At 35.6% G+C, this 24,156-nt stretch overlaps 1 protein-coding gene across 4 annotated transcripts in view; it reads right to left on the reverse strand.

Moving 5' to 3' along the window:
- TBC1D5 (TBC1 domain family member 5) overlaps positions 1-24,156 on the reverse strand; it is a 323,220-nt gene that overhangs the window by 65,252 nt on the left and 233,812 nt on the right. For all 4 annotated transcript variants that reach the window (XM_035556416.2, XM_050708888.1, XM_050708886.1 and 1 more), the window contains 2 exons: positions 17,172-17,314; positions 11,263-11,369 (listed from right to left, as the gene is read on the reverse strand). In XM_035556416.2, coding sequence (XP_035412309.1) covers positions 11,263-11,369; positions 17,172-17,314 — 250 coding nt within the window. The remainder of the gene's footprint in view (positions 1-11,262; positions 11,370-17,171; positions 17,315-24,156) is intronic.

The raw sequence follows: 24,156 nt of genomic DNA on the forward strand, positions 1-24,156 counted from the left end.
TAACAGTTTGAATACACATTATTTGCAAAAGTTTCCATGCAGGTGCTAGCAGAGGAACCTACACAACACTCTTTTCTTCTTTGTCTAGGTGTTTCCCGCCTTTTTTGCATATTAACAGAAAAAAAAACAAATCTAATTTTGCACAAAATCTGAAGGTTCAGAATAAGAGACAACAACGAGAAAAGATTTTCAGTATGTCTGATGAAAAATGAGACTTATTTTAGTGAACATGCTATTGCCTCAATGCCAAGGGAAAAGCACTCGTCATTAGAGAAATGAATTGCTCAGCTGTTTATAAGCAAAAAGCTCTGGGGGAATTCCTCGAGGCCCAAAACACAAAGCTTTGCAGGGTTACACAAACATATGTTGCAGGTGTTTTAGGGTAGACAGGTGGGAAAACCTCAACTACTGAAAAATACGCCACTTAATAGATTGTATCTGAAACCAGATAACCTAAATGCAACAGAGAAAAAAAAAAACAAAAAAACAACAAACAAACAGAACAGCCACAGTGAATTACACATGCACACAGCAATAGTCTCGCTAACATAATCGTCTCACTAGAGCCAAACGGGACTTTTTTTTTAAGTAGATTTTTTTTAACATATTAAACATATGCTGCCAAATATCATTTTTCTAAATGAATAATATTTTAAGCCTAAAACAAAGGACAGACTGAATTATATATAAAAAAGAAAGATGATGATGAAGTGTTTTTTTTATTATTTTTTTATTGAAATATTTTTAAGTCAGTTTGCTTCTTTTCCCCCTCTTTAGCTGACAGGACAGTATTAGATCTTTCACAATTCTCATACAGGCTGAAATACTTCTGTATTAGAATGATATTTGTTTCTTTTCATTTGTTTCTGATTAAATTTGGAGGAGCATACGACCCTATATTCGGTAATGCTGAGGGGGTCTGCAAAGGTTTATCTTTTCTTTCTAGATCACCTGTACTTGTTTCTTCAATAAAGGTGATAAAACATGGCAGAAATTTGGACTGGGAACTGTTGAAATACAGCAGCCTTAATGTGGATAAGCAATACAGTTTGTTCAGTTCTGCAGCAGTTTTTCCATTACACACAAATAATTAATACAAACTGCATACTGACGATTACCTAATAGCCTACCTAGTTGCAGGGAGAATTTAACCTTCCTTTTTTTTTTATCCTTTTGTCATTTATCCAAGAATCTGTCTCCACTCTATGACTAGGCTTATGCGGTACAAGCAATGGCTTAACATTACATAAACATGCCGAACTATTTTGTATACTAACCAAGCAACCCATCCCAAACGCTAGTACACCCAAAGCAATTGCCATTCCCAAACCAAAACTCTCCTTCTAATCTTCCTCCTCCTTAGATATACATTCTGTGGAACAAGCAATCTGCTGAAGCACAAAAGGTGTTGCATCCACCTACAAACCAGAGAGTTAAATACTTATTAAAAAGAAAAAAAGAAGAAAAAACAACAGTGAGGCATTAGAGGACATGATGGGCAATGGCCAACTTTAAAGTGGTTCAATGCCAATAGTTAAATATTATCCTGAACATAGGTTGACAGTCTGCATCTATCAGCCCTACAGATGAAAGTAGAACAGCATGGAAACTATCATGCACCGAACTAATAAAGAAGTTCCTTTAATCACATGAGTCAGGAGATCCGTACACTAATACTGGCTTTTGCACAGAAACACCATAATCCTCAAACTGGGAATAATACTTCCTGTTTATGTTTTTCAGAAATATGCTGTGGGTCTCAATCACAGAACTTGTTATTTACAACGCAATAACAGCATGAAGAATTATCATATTTAATTGTTTATAAAGAAAATTAGGGAGCACTATTTGTCTGAAAGAAGAAAAATTCCAAGAAAGAACTGAAAAGGAAAGAAATTCCCTTAATTGGGTCAACGCAGGAAGAAACCCCTTAATTCTGATCAAGCTGAAATAAATTAGCTCCAGTTTTGTTACATGACAACCCTTCATCCCCCTGGCAACTAGAAGATTCAGACACCAGGATGATATTTTAAATACTGTGCATTATGGTCTGTTTTTAACTTCACACACACATGCCTTCTCTCACATGGGTATTCTATGACAAGAGATAAAGAAATGAAAAAATGACAAGTGAGATTTAAAAATACTTCAGTGACTTGACGGAAAGAAATTTCTAGTTGCCTATTTAGGCTCCTTGTTCTAAGCGACTGGAAAGCCTTTTTTTTTGCATTTATCATTTTACACCTTATTGCATTTCAACGGGTAGATCAAATCATCCCACATCAGCTTTTATTGATATTCCAGACAAAAAGACTTCAACCTGCCAATGCTCAAGTTCACAACCTGCGTAAAATACCCATCTTGTATAAACAGAATCGCTTAAGTACCTTTTAAATCTGCCTCTTAATTTAGTCATCTATTTTTCAACAGAACCCTTGGTTTTAAGAAGTAAATTAACTAAATAGTGAGGTATAAATCTGACAGCGCTCAGCCCTTTCCCATGACAGATTTATGTGCTGGCATCTTGCAGCCCTGCGCGGGGAGGAACAGGAGTTTTACAACGTTGTGGAGGAAAGATCCAGGCTTTTGAAGGGAACACACAGCAAGCCTTGCTTTAAACCCTGGAATGTTCCAAATTATGAGATTTAAAATATGACATCTTTATGTACAGAAAAGCTACCACATTATGGTTTTATTGGCACTCGTTTTGGACAACCTGTATAACTCACTGATGGCTTTGTGGGTAATGCAGTTATCCTAGGCTTATCCTGATAGAACCCTTATAAACACACAGTACTACATCTGCTCCAGATACATGCTTGTACACAAATCTCACATACCAGAGGAAAAAAAACAAACAAACCACACAAACACATTGTTTAGGGGTGATTTGGTTGTCTGCTATCTGGAAAAGAAACAGATTATATTATGTTCTTCATGTAACGTGCTACGTAAAAATTTGAAAAACGCCCCCGGGGAGTGAAAAAGGCTCTTTCAAAGAGCCACATGTGCACAACACAGTACAAGGAATACGATGTCGGTGCCTTCTCCTCCAAAACACAGAAGAGACACGCTAAGCTCCTGATGCCGTGGGATGAGCAACTCCCTTCATAATGCGACTCCAGGAACGAGGGTACCACAGAGCCATTTTGACCACTCTGCACATTAAAAACAACCAAGAAACCTACCTCAATTCTCCAAACCTAATTTTCCTTACAGCAAAGGAGAAACTATATCTTTCTCATTTCTATCTTGAAAGTATTCTATTATTTTAGAAGCAAAATGCTACAATACAGACTTACTCAAATAGCTTTTGTGTAAAACAATTAATACATTAATATTTACTATAAAATATGTCAATACACAGCAGTATATCTATATTTATATCAGAAGAAACTGAACTTAAATTACATCCTAACAGGCTGGGTATGACTCAATAGCTAATCTTTCATACATTATTGAAAAGTTACGAATCTATTTTTATATAACTCACAGTTTGTGTTTTGCAAATTGTAGTCAAATAAATTATGATACAGAGAACTTTTGATTAGGTAGAATTAAAGTACTTTAAGTGTTTTAAGTGCTTCCTTTTGATAAACAACCATGCATACTAGAAGTGATTAATTGAATTGTCAGGTTGCACACAAGAAGAACCATAATCACCTCACTCTAACACTGTTAAACACATTTTATTGCTGTAATTTTATAGATAATATCATTACTCTTTAGGAGAGGGTCAGTAGCTTCAGATGACTTTTTAAACAGAAGTAAACCAATCATTTGAAAGCAGCAGCCCCAAGAAACGCACATGCAGTAAGTTTTATTAGTAGCTAGAGTAATTAAGAGCCTAAAGTGCTTCAGTTTCTTGCTTTAACATCAAATGCAATCAGCATTGCTTTTACTTTGCTACTCAGGATATCACCTTGCTCAAAGAGAAAGAACTATTTGAAGTTTCAGCTTCCAAAAAGAACTTTCTCTTCCATCCTCTCTCAAAAGCATTTGCCCATTACATGACTAAGCCCATGAATTCCCGGTGAATATTAACAGGAATGCTGATCAGCAGAGATAATTCTCTTCTTATTTCCAAATTTTCCCTAATTGCCCGTCTAACTAAACATGATGCTACATGACTTCTGTTGCGGATTAATAGGGAAGGCACTTTGAAAAAAGGCGTAACTATGAAATACGCAAAAAAAAAAAAAAAGATTCAAAAATGCAAACAATTTTTTCTAATGTTTGCAGCTCTTAGTCCAGTTGATTGATCAGCAAGTACTTGCCTTGACAATTTACTGAATAATGGATGTTACTTGCTGTTCTATGCAGCCCTATTACATACTTACTTGAATACTAGTTGAAAGTAGAATTAAAGGTTTCTAACTCGCCTGTAGTTCTCCCCTCTGAAGGAGAATGCACCACTCCACCTGTCCAGAAATTGCCAGCCGTGCCACCAGCTCCTCTCTGCCCTCCAGGCCTGCAGCTCCCACCAGCAGTGAGAACTAAGTGAACGTGCCCTCCTTGCCAACTCCATTCTCGTTTCCAGAAGCGGGCTGCAGTGGCATTTGCTTGGCCCTAAACGAAACTGAGACCAGTACTTTTTTTCTGCACCATCTTACGTGCAACATGGCTTTGTCTTAACTATGAGACGTGTCACTGTTTCGAGGAAACTGTTGCTTTATCTTGCATTACTTTCCTCCATTTTCTATTCATTTAAGTGCAATGGCTGTTTAAGTTGGATTGATATAATATTTGTGGGCTCTTAACCAGACAACTGGCCTCTGTATACAACACTGAAGGGAGAGCACGACTGTAACCAGCACTGTCTTTGGCAGTGAACGAGATCAGCTTTCACCTTAGAGTGTTGACTACTATGTTATATATGATGCTGTGAAATGAGGAGGGCTTTGAAGGATTTCTCATGTGAAATGTTTTGACTATATGATTAACCAACTACTTACTTTCCAAGAATTCTTCCTGAAAATACAATGGACATGGTACTTTGAAGACGGTGATTACACTGTCAACTTACATGGGGAGGTTGGAATTAACTTTGGGATAGATGAGAAAGTTATTGTACTGTGAGTATTGATCACACAACATTTTTTATATTTTTATATTTTAAAATACATAGGTACACTGGGAATGAAGGTTTTGAAATGTGTATACAAAAACGAAGAGGGTTTTTAATCCACGGTACACTTTTTTATGTGGTACTATGGCAACGTGGTTATTCCAAGTAATTTATCATTAAACTCATAGCTGCCTGTCATATGTTGTTCTATTAACAAAACGAAATAACTTAAATTTAAAACAGTAATTTTTAAAACAAATCACGGCCTATTTCCTTGGAAAGCAAAAAAAAAATAATTTCAAGAATAAGAGTATAAAGATTAAATTAATACCATGTTTTTTACATGTAAAATATATGCAATTCTTCTGTTGTATAGGCCCACATAAAAAACCCTGACGTGCAGTTGAAGAAAAAACATTGGTTTATTCAAACAGAGGTGTTTAGATTACAGCTGACCTTATTGTATTTACAAATTGAGAAGAAAGACTATCAAAATGCTTTGGTTCATGACAAGGAATTTCATGTGGTTGTGAAAGTGGAGGTCAATTTGAAGATCCTGACACATTTTCATTCATTAAAATCTATGTATATTGCATTAAAAATCCAAGATTTTAAACTTTCAGACATTACAGGAAACAGAAGTTCATGAAGTAGTACCAATGAATCACTGATAGAAAATGCATTTGTTTGTTTGTTTCTCCTAATTCCTTTTCTCCCAGATAAAGAGACATGTACTTAGCTTTTCTGGAACGTGTTTCCTTTACCGGTCATAGCCCTGGTCAAGGCAACCTTCCTTTAAAGCACAGGTGACCTTACTCACACCACCACCTCATACTGCCTCGGGATACCCATTACTCAAAATTCATTTTTCATGCACCCAAAACTCGTAATGTATAGCTGTGAATCTCCTGAAAAATCAGTCACAGTCTTCACGATTGAAAAAAAAAAAAAAAAGAAAAAAGAAAAAAGGAAAAAGAAAACATTTGTTCAGCCCTCCCTCCCCCTTGTTGGTACTAACAAAATGGACTAACCACCCCATGCAGTACCTTCCTGTGTTGGTACAAATTAATGAGCTGCTAATGCCCAAACACTACCAGATTCTTACTTCTGATTGGCTGCAATCTGGTCATTAAAGCGAGGTAATTAATGCCAGATTGCACACACAATGCTAACAAACAAACAAAACAACCCCAAACCTGCTTTTCTCCTGCCACAAACAGCGAAACAAACAACACTGACATAACGGCAGCTTTCAAAGGCCAGTTGCAGTTCTGCAGCAGCACCTCAGTTAATGAGTGTAGAGAAAAGGATCCATCTGAAGAAGAAGAAAGTGAAACTCAACAGCCTTTCAGTCATATGAAACTAGCTTGGAGAAAACTCAGAGACGGTGGCAGCCACTTAAGAAGAAAATTCAGCCAAAAATAAATGTACAAAGAGTTCAGTTCAAAATTTCAGTAATATGTTTCCCCCTTGTCACTTATTGCTCAGATTTTGAAAAGTGTTAAAAACTGGAACGCAAATTTCTACAGCTAATCATTATATGAGTGATCATGACCATATATTTTTGCTCAAGTTTTCTGGCAGTCCCTGTAATCTCAGTCATGATGAACTAATACGACTTACTTGAAATGTCATGTATGCTTCATCATAGGTTTAGTTAGAATTTAACATTCTGCAACATATATACCACCATTTTCAATGTCAGCAAATATATTAAAATACAACATTGAAAAAACATCAGCAGCAGTAATGAGAATATTATTAGCATGAGTAACTTCTATTTCTATTGACCAAGTACAGCCACTTTCCTGTTTCTTTCTTTAACTCAATGGCTTATGATGAGCAGTGTGTTCACAGAATTAAACTCTTAACATATTTTACAAAAATATTACGAATAAATACAGTTAGCTTTCAGACAAAGGATGACTGTCAGGTTCTTAGTATGTAACATAAACCAGAAATATTCTACGTAGTGCTTTGGTTTTGTAATAAGTCATTGTGATAAGGTTAACACTTCAACACAGAACAACATAGAAATAAGAACACCCAAAGATGAAAATTACTTTGCTTATGTTGCTGTATTAGAATTTTATTTGCTAAAGGGTGAAAACAGATTTGCAAAATTCACAGTTAACTTAAAACAATAGTTTTAAACCTTTTATTCCTAGCCCTGGCTGCCTTCAGGAAGGAAAGAACATCTGGTTATTTAAGGAACACAATATGTTCACATTTTCTATGACTTTTGTTTCTAATTGGGTTTTTTAATTTTTTTTTTATTTGAACAACTCTAGTTAGAACTATGTTTTTTAATCACTTTATATTTTTCAACTGCCCTATCTCTGTATCTCTACTTTTTAATTTTGCAGACTTTGCTTTGAAAATTAACAGTGCTCAATGGTTTTAAAAAAATGGAGGATATTGGCCACTTGTGATATATTAAATACACAGAGACACACCTTCCGTAAATGCTTTTGGATATACAGAAAAAACCTTGCTTCATTTTCTCATTTCACATATACATACTTGCAAAACCCTGTTCTTTCATAAGAAGCTCTACTTTTATATCCGGAAGGACTGTGAGTGCATAGAAGTAACTTTCATATAAATGATTGAGGTAATTATCTGTTCAAAGAAATGTGAAACAAATACTCTGCTAAGCAGGTTAACAATATTACCCTATGCAAAGACAACAACACTGATTTGAGGTTTTCATTCTACATTTTCATGAGAACTGGAGCTAGCCAAATGCAGAAAAGGCTTAAATTCAGTTATTCTACATTGATCCATACTCAAGCCTACAAAATTAGTATTTCTCAGGCCCCCCTTCAGAGACAGGTGCATTTACTTTTTTTCAGCTATTACTGAGCTCTGTATTTCTCTTCAGTGGCACTGGAATATATCAGGGATGTGGAATATAAAATGTCCTCTCATCCCAGCTGCCAACCAGGATCCTCTAAGTCAAAAGGAGAGTTGCTGCAAGCATTAGATTAATGACAAGCACAGATTACTTTTCATATTACAGTTATTACTGGATAACGCAAAGGCTTCTACTAAAGTTTGATTCCACAAAAGGTCAAAAAATTGTGTTTGTCTATCTGTAAGAAAAAAATTCCCCCCATCTTTTAAGTAGAGCTTTCTTTTGACATTTAGCTCTTCTGGTGAGGACTGCAGTGAAGCGCAGCAACCAAAAACCAGTAGGTCCATCAAGCGGAAGTTTAGCTTTCCTGATAGGCTACAAGGCAAATAAGTAAGGAGAAGATTATCTGTTATGACTGAGCAAGGAAACAGAAGAAGAAATAATGGATGACATCAGAAGAGCAAACTCTGATTTATCTCCAGAATCAGAAGTTATGGATGGGCAGGCCGTATCAGGTCCATATTAACTACTTCACAATTTATGACAGAATTGTTCCTCAAGAATCTTTCCGTTTTATGTTCATGTCACCAACCTCTCAGTCCAAATACCTACATCTTTTCCTTGGTGAGATTATTTGGCATTTAACTATCTGCAAAAATAAGCCTGAAGACAACATATACTAACAAAACTTTAAGAGGCAATTCCTGTTTGCCACTGTCCCAGGGTTTCTGCAGTTCCTGTCCAGCTGAGATTCAGAGCTCCAAAGCGCAGAGAGTGAGCCTCTCCCAGATATTTGGAACAACACTAAACATACTAGATGTGTTCAACAAATAATGAAATAAGCCACTGGACCATGCACCAATCTCCCACAGAAAGGAATGAGAGTTGTCCAACTTCACACATTAAAAAACAAGCAGAATCTTGGAAGAAACGCCATACGGAACAATTCAGCTCTGGCTCAAGAGAGCTAAGTTGCACTGAACCAAATGTAATTTCCCATTAGAAACTGGAAGCTAGTGATGGAGAAATGCACAGGAAAACATCAAAGGAGGAAGAAAAATCATTAAACACTGCATTTGCTAATCATCACTTATAAGTTACGCTACTGACTAAAATCTCCTTGTCTTTTCTTCCAATCTCCTTTTATCTGCTCAGGGAATAAAGGCAAACTGAATTATCTTTATGCAGATAGCAGAAAAAAAAAAAAAAGGCATTCTAATTTTCCCACTTACACTGGCGCATAATCTGTGTACTGATTTTAGACTCCTAGAGCACCCATGATGTCATGTTGAGTCTTACCTTTCATTCTCTCTGTAATGAAAAATTTTGACAGACTTGGAAAATTTTTATATGTAGGTCTTACACCACACAGCATAACAAGCCACAGTAGGCAGACTCCCATTTCAGAAATACATTGGGTTGAACCAACATATGCTTAAAGACACATAAGTGAAACTTTAAATTACATCTAGGGAAAGATAAAAAACAGGTACTTAAGTCACAGCATTGGAGATATACTTCCTTCTCTGACCAGAAGGTATTTTTTCTTTCAGAGAGATCTTTTAGAGAAGTTTAATTTCCTTACTGAAGGAAGTCCAGACTTGTTAATGTAGGCTCAACCTAAAGACCCAACGTAAAACAAGAGGAGCTAGAAGTCCCTTTGGGCTCTTTATTTTCTGGAAATCCTAGCTTTCTAACCTTCGGAGTATTTCCCAAGCAGGTAAGTACAGCTCAGAAATGAGGAGCAATCATAATTACTCATATTTAAATTGCCAAAACAACTAGCAGTCTTTGCATGAAAGAGCTTTAAGTACCCATTCACCTGACTGGAGGGAGAACTACCTGAAAGATATGGTAAGATACACATCCACTATTCCTGAAAGGTGTTAAAGGCACACCTGAGAATTTGAATTAATAGAACACCAAGGCCTTATGAGCCTGTCTTCACTCTGTTTGATACAACAGAGTGAGGAGCAGAACAGTGATCAAGCTTCTTTCATGGGAAGTTGATGGGTTTTGCCCCCTTCTGCTGGTAGCATGACTTGTATACTGTCTAGGATGCTTTGGAAGACAGCTGATTAGTAATTATTTTTTCTTTTAACATACCCCTTTCCTAAACAACAGATTACATACTGGATTTAGTTTGATATCGCAGCACAATTTCCCTCCCTCTGTATCTTCCCTCAAAAAATAGTTCTGTCTTGTTTTGCTAAGACAGTACATAAATAAATGCTGGGCAGCTTGATTTCACACTCTGCTGCCTGAATCTTAAGAAAAATTCTACAGATCTAACATTACAAACTCTCTTACACACTGAAAAGATGATATACTTTACTTCTCGTCATGAAAGAAATCTTTGTGCCTGAGAGGAATGAAGAAAGCAGCTGTAAAGAAAGCAGCTGTAAAGAAAGCAGATTTCTGCAAAAAACTGATACAGAAACAAAGAGACATTTTTTTTCGTAATCCATAGAAGTGTAAACATTGTTATTGAATGAAATTTTGCAGAAGACAGTCAGAGTGCAGAAGTGATGAATTTTTCACTTTCAAAGGTGACTTGCCTCAAGAGATGAGGGAAATCAGACTTTACGCTGGCAGCCTCCTAATGGGACATGCTCAAAGACAATTCAAAACTGGTAGCACAAATTCTGCTATCTGCCAAAAATCTGAATACTGGAAAGATTATTGCGTACAGCTTTGCCTTAAACATTTTTTCCACTATATTGTGTATATCCAATGTACACTTAATATACCCATGCCATTCTAAATCATCAAGAAGTTCACATATTTTGTAGTATAGTTGAGTGTATCAAAAACATTACATTTATATATTTGTACATTTTATTCCTGTGAATCTTTTCAAATTGTAACAGCAGATTCTCAGTTTTAATTGGAAACCATCATGTATCTACTATATATTGGGCATAGGTAGTGCTATAAGGATTAACAATGGTTAATCTCCAGAAATCTCATGAAAAATATTTTACAGACGATATTGCATGACAGTTTCTACACAGCTTACTAGGTTATTAAAAAAAATATTAGTTTCAAAAGTATACTTTATAATGAAAGATGTCTGTGCAGAATACCGAACAAAGGAGCATAAACATCTGCAGTTAGCTGAGCTCCTGGAGAAGTTTAGCAAACTAGTAGGACAGCACCCTTTTAAGAGTAAAAAAACTTGTATTCTACTCTTGTTTATCAACTCTTTCCTTCAGCTTGTCAAAGAATTTGAAACCATAGTTTAGCCCCCAAAACGCAGGTTGTAATTAACATCATAGCATTTGCAACATTCTATTACAGAGATTTATCTCCTGTGTTTACAAAGTGAGCCTCTCACCTTTGGATCTCGGAGGAAAAGTGCTCTTAGGATAAGGGAGTGAACATCTCCAATAGGTGGATAATGCATCAGAAGTCCCAAACAGGTCTGATAATTACTTGATATCACTATAATGAAAATGAAAAAAAGCGAAATATTACTATGTTGTTTTCTGTAAGTTCATTACAGTTCAGATGCAGTTGCCTTGTCCCACATGAAGGCTCTCAGAACTTAACTTATTTCACAGACATTTGTATTAAGATTCAACTCCAAATTCGGATGCCTAAATTTAGCTGTTTGTTTGTGAGTTGTGCACTAAAATTCCACCAGAGCCAATGGAGGTGGAGGAGATACTGTCAGTGAACAGGAAATGGACACTGATTTTTCACTCACCTGCAGACAACTAACCCTAAGGCTGTTATTTGTAAGGTAAATTCTACTTCCAGTCTTGCTTTTATGACAACTTTGCCCCAATCTGAAAATTCTTTGCTGAAATATCTTTTATCATATTCTCATTTACATATGCACAGACACACACATACATCCGTATGCAAATATAAACTGATGTCAACAAATCCTTGATTTCCAGTAAATCAACAAACTTTTTACAAAATGCTAACTACAAAGGGAAAAAGTTAGATTTTCATTTCAGAAATACTTAAAAATATAACACCCCATTAATTTAGTAGGATTTTTTTACTTATTTGGGAATTTTTAGCAAGTTGATTTTATCTAAACCTGTTTAAGTATACTCCATGGTTCTCTGCTTGCTGTTGTTATCTATTTTTTTTTTCCAAATCAATCTCATTATGAGTGCAATTATTAAAGATGTCTTTTCAGGCAGGTCTGTGTAAACTACATCATTTCTTTTGCACCATCCAAATCCAGGCAATCCATCTGCCACAGCTGTCAAAGCAATGCCTGTTGCTGATGCTTGCACTGTGAAACATAAAGACAGCCTCCAACATTAATACTGTAAATAAATTTTTAACAAACTACTATTCTGAGAACTTTAGCTGTAGCAACAAATACTTCTAATCAGGCTTCTACACCAGAAACAATCCTTGCAAACATAGAATTATTTTGAATCAATAAAAGACAAAATAAATGGTTGTTCTGTGGACAGAGAGATTTAAATGTTTTACTTTTTATTCTTTCATGTGAATAAGCCTCATATCCTCCTGTACCTTTCCTCCCTCAACAAGAGGATTATGGGGAAAAGATGCAGGACTGGGCAAAATGAATAATTATAATCTGTGTAGGGAACCACTTTATCATCTTCATTTCCGTTGCTGATCCGACAGCTTGTAATTTCATACATCTGCTTTCATTTGTAAAGCACTCACTTATCCTACTCATTCTTTATCAGTTCTGCCTGTTCTTTTCCTATCCTTTGTTTTTCTTGTTCATATTCAGGTACCTGTTTTTTTCTTCTTGTAGTCACAGAGCTGGCATAATGAACACAACACAATGGTCTCAGTCAGAGATCTTTCTGAGAAGCATAATACCAGCACCGCATATTACATAACCAAGCCAATTCTCATGCGTAAATCAAATTTAAGATACTGCACTGCAGTTACGATTATGAGACCTTTTTACCAAAGCAACTAAAAATACTGAAAATGGACAGTAAATTCTACATAATTTTATAAATGATAAGTACTAAGACTAACATTTCTCTTTGGAACACACCAGTATGTGTTCTATTTTGCAATGGAAAATTGATTAAAAACATTCTTTCTTTATTTCTCCTGGAACAGATATTTGCTGTCTCACTGATACTGAGAAAAGTAAATATTAAAAAATCTAATTGATTTTAATGGTGCAGACTTGAGCTCTGACAAAAACTGGTATTTTCAACCATGAGACATTTACTCTAATTATTAATTTTTTGAAATGTATAATAGAGAAGCAATTGAACAATTGAAAAAACAATAATCAAACTGTTGGGCCATGACTTGTGTCCCCTCTGCTCCCTAGAATTTATATTTAAAAGTGAATCCATCACTGATAAATTGAACAAAAACAAAAGCAAAAGCAAAACTTAAATGAGGAAGGTCTGCTAACTTTTATATTTATTTAATCTTTATGGTTTTCTCCCTACATTCACCTCTCCTATTCTCATGTAGAAATTGTTATAGAAAAGAACATCACTGCTAGTGCTCTATTTACTGGAGAATCTTGGGTTAAAGGGATCAATTTGCTGAAACACCTCTTGGTATCTTTCTTTGTTTCAAGAGGGCCAAATGCATGGCCAAATGTATGCTACTATACAATAGCATGGCAGTTTTCTTAAAAATGATGCAGAAGATATCAGCAAAACAAAACAAACTCTCCTTTTCTGAATATTCAGATTGGAATTAAAAGGATTTCTAAGAATCAATTCCAGGATGAAGTTTCTGGAAGGAGACTGCAATACCAATTTCTCTCGTGTCAGCAGTAGTTGGATGGTACTGAAGTTCAAAGGTGAAATACTGTGGCCAGCTGCCTTGTAATAGCCTTGGTGCTTGCCTATCTGTGCTCCTCCTCCACTTGTCAGCTTGGCAAGAATCACATCTGGATCCTGCTCTTAGCGTGAATAACAAGTTATCACTTCGCCAAAGAAGAATGGGATCAGTATTTCTTGGGAAAGCAACAGAGAAACTCCTCTGACAGGGAAAGCAATCGTACTGCCTTTAAATACCTGTTATGCAGTAACAACAGATTATGCAGAGGAACAACGAATTGCTTTCTCTCCTCTGCTTTGGATGAGATAGACTTTTCCCTGTTGGTCCAATAACCATTCCTGGACGCAAGCAGTAGTAAAAAAGGTTGAAAACATGAAAACTAACTGTACCTGTACTCAATCAAGTCCTAATTTCCTGCCACCTGTCATTTCTTCTGAGTTTCATGTTTGAGGCGGCCAACCCTGTATAGAGATGACTTCCTAACCTAGGAATGGTGGGACTCATTCCCCCTGCTGCTTTACGCATTGCTATGTTCTATTTAGTACCCCTAAATTGAATTAAACATAGATTATACGAACATCTTGCATGATAACAAAAATAACAAATCAACTCCTCCAAGAAGAGGCCATGGTTTCTTTATTTCTCTTAAAATATTCAGAGTGCCTTTAGATAAGAAAAATATACTCTAATAATGTCCATAGAGGAGCTAGAGACATGGTAAAAATACAGTTATTCAAACACTGATCAGTCAAAATTAGATCCTGGTGTAATAACATCATTAGTTTACTATGCAGAACACGGACAGGTCTTCCAGGTATGTTCATTTTTGTCCTTCTTCATGGAAAGTATATGAAATAAATACCTTTTTTTTTTTTTTTTTGCACTGAACCCTCCCTTCCATTCTGATTTCACCAACAGCTGCTTATACATTCATATTAGTAAAAGAGAAGTAACATATTCATGCTTCTGATTTGACAGATTTTTAAACAAGTTATATTTTTCATGTTTTTTTTTTTTTCCCCCAAAGAATTCCAGAAAATCATTTATTAAAACTCAGAGACACTTCAGTACACAACCCTACACCTGCTTTGTGAGGATTAACACTGCACGGATAAAGCTCTGCATATTCAGTTGTTAAACTGAACAGAGCAGTTTACAGAATGGCTGTATACATGATTATGTATCTGCAGTTTCTAAAATGATCAGGTCATTTCAACTATGTTTTTGTGTATACACAGTAATCTAAAATTCTAAACGTTACCCTCTCCTTTAGTAATACATAGTTTGAGTAACAAAGAATTTCAAAATAAAAATAAAATTAAAAACATAGTAGAAATGCTACTTTCTTAAAATCATGTCCTTGAGAACATAACGAAACAGAAAAAGATCTAGCAGTTCCCAAAACAGCAACTCCTTCCCCATCCCCAAATGTGTTGTTATAATAGAATCTGCATCATTTTTAAACTCTCAAATGCTTTCAGTATTATATTATTATCAGTGCTTATGTTTGATATTTTTATAACATATTAGGAGTTCTATTATTATTCCTATTGTTTCAAAGTTCTAAAACTGAAAGTTTCCAGATGTTTTATTTATAGATGATTAACATCATTTTTTTAAATAACATTTCCTTTCACCAAATAAAGAACAGTTTTTAGAAACTTATTTGAAAATGGTTTTTAAAATATTACAACATCTATTCGAGCTCAAATATTAACAACAATATAAATAGGAGGGAAAAAGGAAAACTTTTCTATTACAGATATATATGGAAAGCTTTCTTTTATCAAATCAAAAACTGTGAAGATTTCTGAGCTTGATGTTTACAATATATTCAATGTTATCATATTTATGATTGGGTATTTTTTTTTCACTGTACTACTAAGCTTAGAGTAACTAATTAGGTCCAACTACAGAAGAAAAATATACTTATTTCAGAAAAAGCAAATGTATGAAGTATTAGCTGTCCTGATGAAATGACTTTGCATCTTATTTGAGCACATGGACTCCACTTTAAAGCTATTTATTGCTTTATTTTACTAAATCTGGGGATTTCAAAGAAAAAAGGAAGATTGATTTCATACAGATGCCCATAATACATTTTTAGCTCACATTTTAGTTACCTCATACCGATTCTCACGTATGAGCACCATAAAGTGAAACAACCAACCTCAAAGCAACCTTCCTTTCCCAGAAAAGAGAGGGTGCTTATAGACACATTTCTTAATTATCATTTTTAAAGGGAAATGATGGCACGAAATACAATGCTGATGTTAAGAAACAATTTTACATGCATCTGCACCATGCATCTATACAAAAATTTTTAAGATTATTTCAGTTTACTGCACATAAACAAAACAGATTCAGATTACAGAAAACGACTTGGAATTGGATAATCCTGAAACAAGCATTGATTTTGAAACCTCTACACTGAATTAAATGTCCACCTCTTTGACAGGAATGTAAGGCAGCTCTAAATGCTGCATGTTTATTAAAAAGCAAACTAAAAAAACCCACATGAAGTCCTATGGCAGGCAGTGAAACAACAGTATGTGTAAAGTACATGCGTGTTATATTTTCAAGATTGGGCCCTAAAATAAGAACAACAGAAGTTGAAAACTTTGTGTCCTAGAATACAAAATTGTGTCAAATATGTGACCTTGTTACAAGCTAAAACTTACAGATTGTATATAATTAACACCCAACAGCATGCTAAAGAATTCATATATTTAATGTCAAACATGCATCTTATTGAAAAACACATATTTTGTTGTGGCAAACTCGTATATGGATTTTTTTGCAAAATATGATAGGACAGAAATAAATGCCTTTTAATTAATCATTACATATTTTCTTCCTCCCATTCATAATTATACAAACTAGCAACATTTTTTTACTTTCTCTTTTGTACTAACTTCATTTATTTACTGCTCATCACTAGTCCATATGTGCAAATATCTTCGCAAGTATTTCAGGTATACTGAAATAAAATAAAATGAAGTGATCAGTTTTCTATGCATGGAAAAAATGTATTTTGTAATTGCTACTCATCTCTGCATGTACATTTCCTTCACGACATAACTTGGAAATCTATGAGTCACTGTCTTGTGCATTTTCACATTTTTCAAAGCAGAAGAGCAAAAAATGTATTTCCAGTATCAGAGGATTTACTCAATTCATTGGCTTTGTCAGAAGGTGGAGCTCTATACATACCTGAATCACTGACTGCATAGAAAATCTGCAACTCCATATAAAAACACAGAACTACTCAGAAAACAAACGTGCATTTAACTCCAAGATACAATTTGTTTCATAAATACAGCAGACTGTGCCCGATAACAAATGGCTCCCCTCATAGCATTTGAAAGGATTTTCAGTTTGTTAAAAAAGTCACAATGCAATTTAGCATTTCTTAAGCCCTCTGTTTCTTTGAAAAATGGGTTCGCATTCTTCTTAAAAGATCGTAAGATAGTTGATACTTACAGGCATCTCTAATATATAACAACATGGCTACAAAAATGTAGTCAACTAAATTCAGGGTGATACTGTCAGCAAATAGAGCATCCCACACAACAAGAAGGTCCTGGAGTGGGAATTCACGTCCAAAGAGGAGCCTTACCCATCGCCTGAAAAAAACAAAACAAAACAGAAAAGACATGCTGTATTTATCTGTTTCGACAAATATTGTAAAGCCAGTATACGTATCACAGGATCAACTACAATCCAAAGCATTTCAGCAGGAAATTTTGCAAATTATGAAGGTCTACGAGAATCACTCACCTAATTGTGTTTTTGGAAATGTTTGTGTGTGTCTACATTAAGGGAAGCAATACATTACCAACTGCAAAGGCTTAACTGACTAATACTGTTATGTGGGTGAACCTCAAAAGAAAGAACATATCAATCCTATACACCATATTTTTGAGCATTTGATGTGATACTGATCGAAGATGAAAGTGAGATGATGTTACGCAAGAATAGCCTGGAACAGACAAGCAGGGTGAAGCCAGCGGTTTACGAGAGCCCTGAAAAGCCCACTCAAGTGAAAGCCAGTTCAAGGCAGATGCCAAATAGCAGTAAAAATGGATCGGGTCACACTTGCTCTGAAGAGGCTTCCTCCCTGTTTTTGACAACAGTGTTTCCAGCTCCATGTAAAATATGCTATGGATGCTGTTTTGATTAAACCTAATTTAAATCTTTACCAGATTTAGTGATAATCTGCATGTAGACCACACCATTAATTCCTGTTCATATCTCTGCTGTTTCATACCCAGCAAAATGTGAAAATCTATCTTATTAAATGCAAAATTTGCTTGAGACTGGAAGCGTGAGATACAGTAGGAAAAAATAATTTCTCAAGCTTTCTTATTTCCAGTTCCAGCTCTTACACCGACCTTGAGACAGGCACTTCCCTTTCCTATTCCAAACCAGAACCATTAGCTTGGTACCTTTCCAGGTAGCAGAAATTATCTAAAGTTATCTTTGAAAAAGCTACAGAATAGTTAGTAACATTAGTCCTGGAATAGTTATTACAAAATGGACTTAAAAATAATGAATTACATTTTTAGCTGGGATATGCAAATTGCTACGCATGTGGAATCTGTTTATTCAGTGGCAAGAAAAGATTGATTGCAAATTTCTGCTAAGCAAATTGAGTCATTCTGTAAAACTCACAAAATTTTCTAAAAAGGCAACTAGAAATTTCATCAAGATTAGTTTCACTTGTAAGAATTCACGTTTAACCACTTTGGTACCAGAACTCGTTGCTTTAAGGCATCTGTTTTTTTTTTTTTTCCGATTCCAGTAACAAAAGTTCATTTCTGCGCAAATGAATTCCAACACGTCAGTCAAGTACAAGCTTTTAAGATAGCAACAGTCTGTACAAAGTGACTCTCCCTTATGAACGAAATTGAAAGGGACTGTTTTGTTAGTCAAGGGTTTGTTCATTCAAACTTTTGTACCCCCGATATTGGAACTGTGTGTATAACCCATAAAAATGTCCATGCTACAGATTTAGAGATCACTGTACAGAATATTATGCCCTGCAAGACACATTCCCTTTTAAAAGTGAAAATACGTGACTTCAAAATACAGTCTTATCTAATCCTTATTTTGCTTACACCAAACATTTCTGTTCTATAGTCTTGTAACTTTTTATTTTAGCATAGTAATTATAAAGGTCGCAATATTAGCTATGATAAAACTCAAACTCTGATCAACCCCCCATCCTATGAGAGCTCATTTTCAGGCCTCAAAAAAGAAAAGTCAGAAGAACTGCTAACAAAAAAGCAGGACTTATCTAGTACATTTAATACCACGTCTGTTCTAGCCAAGGGATTTTACCATACAGCAGCACATTACCCTACAGTGCCTTGCCTACGGGAGACCATTATCCTATGGTGACACAAACATTACCCAAACTCTGCGTGAAGCCTATTACTTGCATTAACAACCCCTCCCACCTGTAAAACCTCAACTTTCATGTTATACAAACTGTTAGGAAAGAAATTGCAGCTAAGCTTGAAGCATTTGAACTGACTTTGCCTGCAACTACCCAAATCTCACGCAGAAAGAAGCCTTGCTAAAAGTCTAATACACTTCAAGGGAAAAAATACACCATGGTGTAATGGGATTTGTTATTAGTCTTTTATTAGAAATCTCTTTTGCTTCTTTACTACTTCATTATGCAGTGTTAATCGTTTGTAGATGCAGGTTTATTCTGCTCTAGCAGAAGTCATTCCTTTTTTTCTCCTGCTTTTATACTTTCTCCTGGGAAAATTAAATCTCAGTCCCCAGAGGTACCATGTTTCACAGATGTAGGCTGCTGAAGAACAACTGGACTTCCTTTTGCAACTGTAATATTACTGTTAATTATTTCAATTCTCCTGTCCTAAAGGGAGTAAGCAACTCATACTGCTGTAAATGCATATATACTAGCTGTTCTCTTATTTTCTTTAGCAGCATTTAGCTCATAGAATCTATAAACCAAGGACCCCATTGCCTATGTGAACCATACCGCCATAAGACAGGACTTCAATCAGCTTTTATATTCATAAAAAGGGTTCCTAATTCCTCAAAATAAGTGTTCATACTGGAAAGCTGTCTTTCAAACTAACACAGTTTTATTGCTTTTACAAATATTTGCAGAGAATTTCAGACACTTAATAATTGCATGGGACATGATAAACTTTTTTTTTTTTTTTAGATGGCTGTCTGTGGTTTAATTATTGTTCTGTCCTTGCCTTACATCCATTACACCTGCAGACTGTGAAGCTCACAATAGTGTACCTTTAATAACATGCAATAGTACAATAATTCATAATTTACCAGGCATCCTTAAATTCCTCAAAAAGCACAGATTCTTTAAAGCTATAATATAGAAAGGTACCACCACCTACACTGTAGAATATGCAACTGTATCTTCTACTTATAATTCCCATTCAATTAAACCAATATTCTCAAGACATCAGTAATTACTAGCAATAGCTAATGATTCATTAATGACCTTACAATACAGAGAAAGCAGGAGAAAACTGTGCTCTAGTAAAGCCATTAAAGAAGGCAATGATCCAGCCTCACCAGTTTTAACTACAACCACAACCATTTTAACTGAGGCTTATTGGACAATTCTTCAAGCACTGATAAGATTAATTTATTTAATCTGTAGACAGCTTTGTCGTTACAAATATTTGGTTGGTTATCTTCTATTTTCAGCCATTTATACTTTTGCTAAATTCAGTCTTCAGTACAATGTCCACCCCAAGTGTCTGCTCAAGGCTTTTTTTTTTTTTTTTCCACAGATACTTTTCAATAGAACAAGGTTAAAAAAATTCTGCCCATGCTTAACTTACTTTTTCCCCAAACAGTCCATTAAGAAGATCTAAAATCAAAGTAATTATGTCTCTAGTATTTCCTCTTTGCTGTGTATATTAAAAAAAATGCCCAAATTTGAAAACTCCTTTGTTGACCTAAGTTCAGGAGAGCTCAGGTTTCCACAGAGCATGTTCTCCCTCTTCCTAACCCTCACCACTGACCCACCGGTGCATCTGCTGTCCCTGCACAGAATTCACTGTCCTGCACCCCAGGTGCTTAGGAAATGGCAAAGGTGCCATCCACCTCCCATGGCTGATGGCACGTAGCAGTTGTGCCAGAGGAGGATGCTGGTCCTCTGGTTTCTGATGCTTGCAAGACACACTAAGGGAAGGCTTCTGGAGAAAAGGAGGGTCAATAGGATTTTCCAGGACGTCACTTCATTTTCAGTGCAAGTTTTGTTGCTTTTTTAAATAAGAAAATCATTTAAATGGATTAACCATTGAAAAGAACACCATCTTATCCAAACTAAGCATTCAGAAGCTGAGAAATACCAACATTAACATCAGTTTACAGTTTACTGACTGAGAAAATTATATCTAGGTTCTGTCTCTTTATAAAAACTCTGCCATGAATTATGTTCAAGCAAACATTTGTATCCAGCGCGATTTACTATGTAAAGTCACGGTCAATAATTTAGGAGAAAGGGTAGGCACACTTTAGCTGTGATCTGTTTTTATGAAAATAAGATATGGAGCAAGGATGAGGAGCAACATTTATATAATGCATTCAAAAGAATTTAAGATATATGGAAAATCAAGTATTACGCAAGTAATACTTTGGACAAGACTCAATGCCTGTGCCATGTTTTCAGAGGTCTGCAGCAGGCAGGGCTACCGCAGGGGCTGGAGCAGGGTTGGGTAACGCTTGTATGGATGAGAAGGAAGAGCAAACTCAGCTGTAAATGCACAGCAAAAGCACCCTCGGAAGAGGACGTGATACCGAAACTGTCCCTGATTTCCTAGTTGCCAATGTCAGCCTGAGGGGAGACGGGCAAGTTCAATCAGGATGAGCTTCTGAGGAATGTAAGATAGTTTACTTTCTTTTGATGGCATGAAGGGGACCAACAAAGACAAGCTTTACCAAGATTTCAGATTAGACCTGTTACACAGTCCATTGCTCCAGTGTTCTGCCTCCTTTCTTAATAAATCTTGTTTTTATTAAGACTCCTGTGGTTTCATACAGTTCAGGGATTTTGTACAGAATGTCCTAAAGAGATTAATAAAACCTTCAAATGATGAAACAAGACAGCAAAGGAGACATGCCTGAAGTATAACTGTAATGTCTTTTTTTTTTTTTTTTTAAAAGGGGATCCTTCCTGCAAGAGTCTTGTTGGAAGAGCAATACTGCTCACAATGCATGAGAAACTCTTAATGAGCCCAGAGAAGAAAAAAAAGCAGAATTGCTAAGTGCAACAATTAACAGAATGGCATTTCTAAAATAAATAAAGCCCTACTAAGATTCAGCATTTTGTCAGAACTGAAAGAAGCATGTGAAATCCCAATAAAGCTAAAACATTGGCATAAGAAGTTGTGTTGGAAACTCATCAGGCTTTCAGAAACTTCTGATGTGTTCAGTCTAAATGTGTTGGAAAAAAAAAAAAAAAACCTACACATTTCCAATATGGATTATATGGGTTTCAATCTCTACCATAGTTTTTTTTCCTGTCAGAATATTTAAAAATAAATAATAATGATAATAAACATTTGTTTGTTAATATAAATCTAATCAAATTTAGCCTCAGTGATGAACAAGAATACTGAACATAGTACACTTTATTGCCTTCTTTCCACTACGGAAAATATTTTTGATTTGTCCTGTCGAGAATTCCTGCTGTTCTCCATATCCTGAAATAAATTTATATTAATTACTTTATCAAACAGACATTAGCCTGTCTCTTTAAAATAAACACCTTTAACTTTATATTTACAAATGAATTATTTGACATGAGCATCAAATTGTTATTTAGACTCCCATTTGGTTTCTTTAATATTACTAGCAGAGGTTACTCAGCCTTGCATTTAAGAAAAAAAAACTATCAGTTTTTGGAAGACACTATGTATTTCCTTATTAGAGAAGGTTTTCCTTTTAAAAAAGGAGATCTTTTAATTAATAATTATTCTAATAATTATCTCCCTCTCCTTGCCGTAATTTACCCTTGTTGACAAAAGCACTTACTGCTGCCTTAAGTCAGACCAACTGTAATACACTCACTCACAGGAATATGCTTAATGAAAAATGTGCCACTGCATCTCACAGCAGTAATGCTTAAAATTGTTAGGAATAGGCTACAATAAAATTATTGAGCCTATTAGCCTGCTTTGGGTAAGTTTCTGCTGCAGTTCTTAACTAAGTTTATACGACCTGTTTTGGTATCAGTGCTGCCCTTGGTGTCAGACCTCCTGTTGCTGCCACTGTCCCCTACCCCTGCTGCCACCCTGCAGCCACCTTCTGGGGTGGTACCAGCAGCTACTGCTGGGTGCCTTGGGCATGTTCACCAGAGATGGAGGTACCCCTGCTAGAGGGATAGTAATTTCCCTTCATGTTCTTGCAGTGGTTTTCCTCCTTGATGGCTCTCCTCCAGCCTGCTGTATTGTTCTGAATGGTGACAGTCCTATTTTGCTCTTCTGAATTTGTTTTGGGGGTTGTTTTGTGCAAGTTTATGGGAATCCACTCAGTGCTGACAGAATGATGTATTTTGCTCCTTCACGCAGCCACTGCAAACTGCACATTTCTCCTGTCATCTCACCCTCCTGTAGTACATGCCCCAGTAATAAGGAACTTTCTTTAGAAGCATTTTTACAAAGAGGAATACCAGTGATTGCACTCACTAAAAGCTATTCCCGATTTTAAACTTCTACTGAACATTTCTACTCCATATTTACTTAGTGGTATCTTTTAGTATAAATGGAAAGAAGTAATACTAAAAAAAGTTCCATCAAGAATTATGCCAGTGACATTGATTTCTGTTGTCTTTCCATAAATTAGCTGTTTCACACACAATTACAGCTATTTTCATTTTTTTCCCCAAGCAGAGTCAGACAAGTAATACACAAATTCATACTAGCACATAAAATATACACAAAAAGATCTCCATAAGCAGCTATTCCCCCAGTGCCCCCTTAAACAAATATAAAAACCCTGCAATGACAAGTAGACCACTGGATAAACTTGCTTAGAGACCTGGTGATTTTCCACACCTGAATCTTTAAATTCAGATTGGATGTTATTCCAAAATTCTGGACTTTGATTCTGGATCAAAAAAGATTGGATCAGAGATTTTTTGATCAAGTTCTCTAAAGGCAGGAATTCAGACTAATTAACCTTATAATCTTGGGTTACTGTCCTCGGTATGCAATTTATTTCATTGATCCTCTTTGTCTAAATCTCCAATAATATGACTGACTGAAACAAGCTTTTAAATTACATGTAATTGGTTCACCTTTTCCTTATGAAATAAGTCAACTTTCTTTTGACTTTTTTTTTTTCCTCTAGGAGAGTTCTAGTTTCTTTGTACATTCAAATTCTTTTTAAAGAGGTAGTTTTATTTTTACATTTTGCTGATGGTTCCCACATCAAATTTGCTATAGTCCATTTC

This window comes from Cygnus atratus, chromosome 2, assembly GCF_013377495.2.
Source record: "Cygnus atratus isolate AKBS03 ecotype Queensland, Australia chromosome 2, CAtr_DNAZoo_HiC_assembly, whole genome shotgun sequence".
NCBI lineage: Eukaryota > Metazoa > Chordata > Aves > Anseriformes > Anatidae > Cygnus > Cygnus atratus.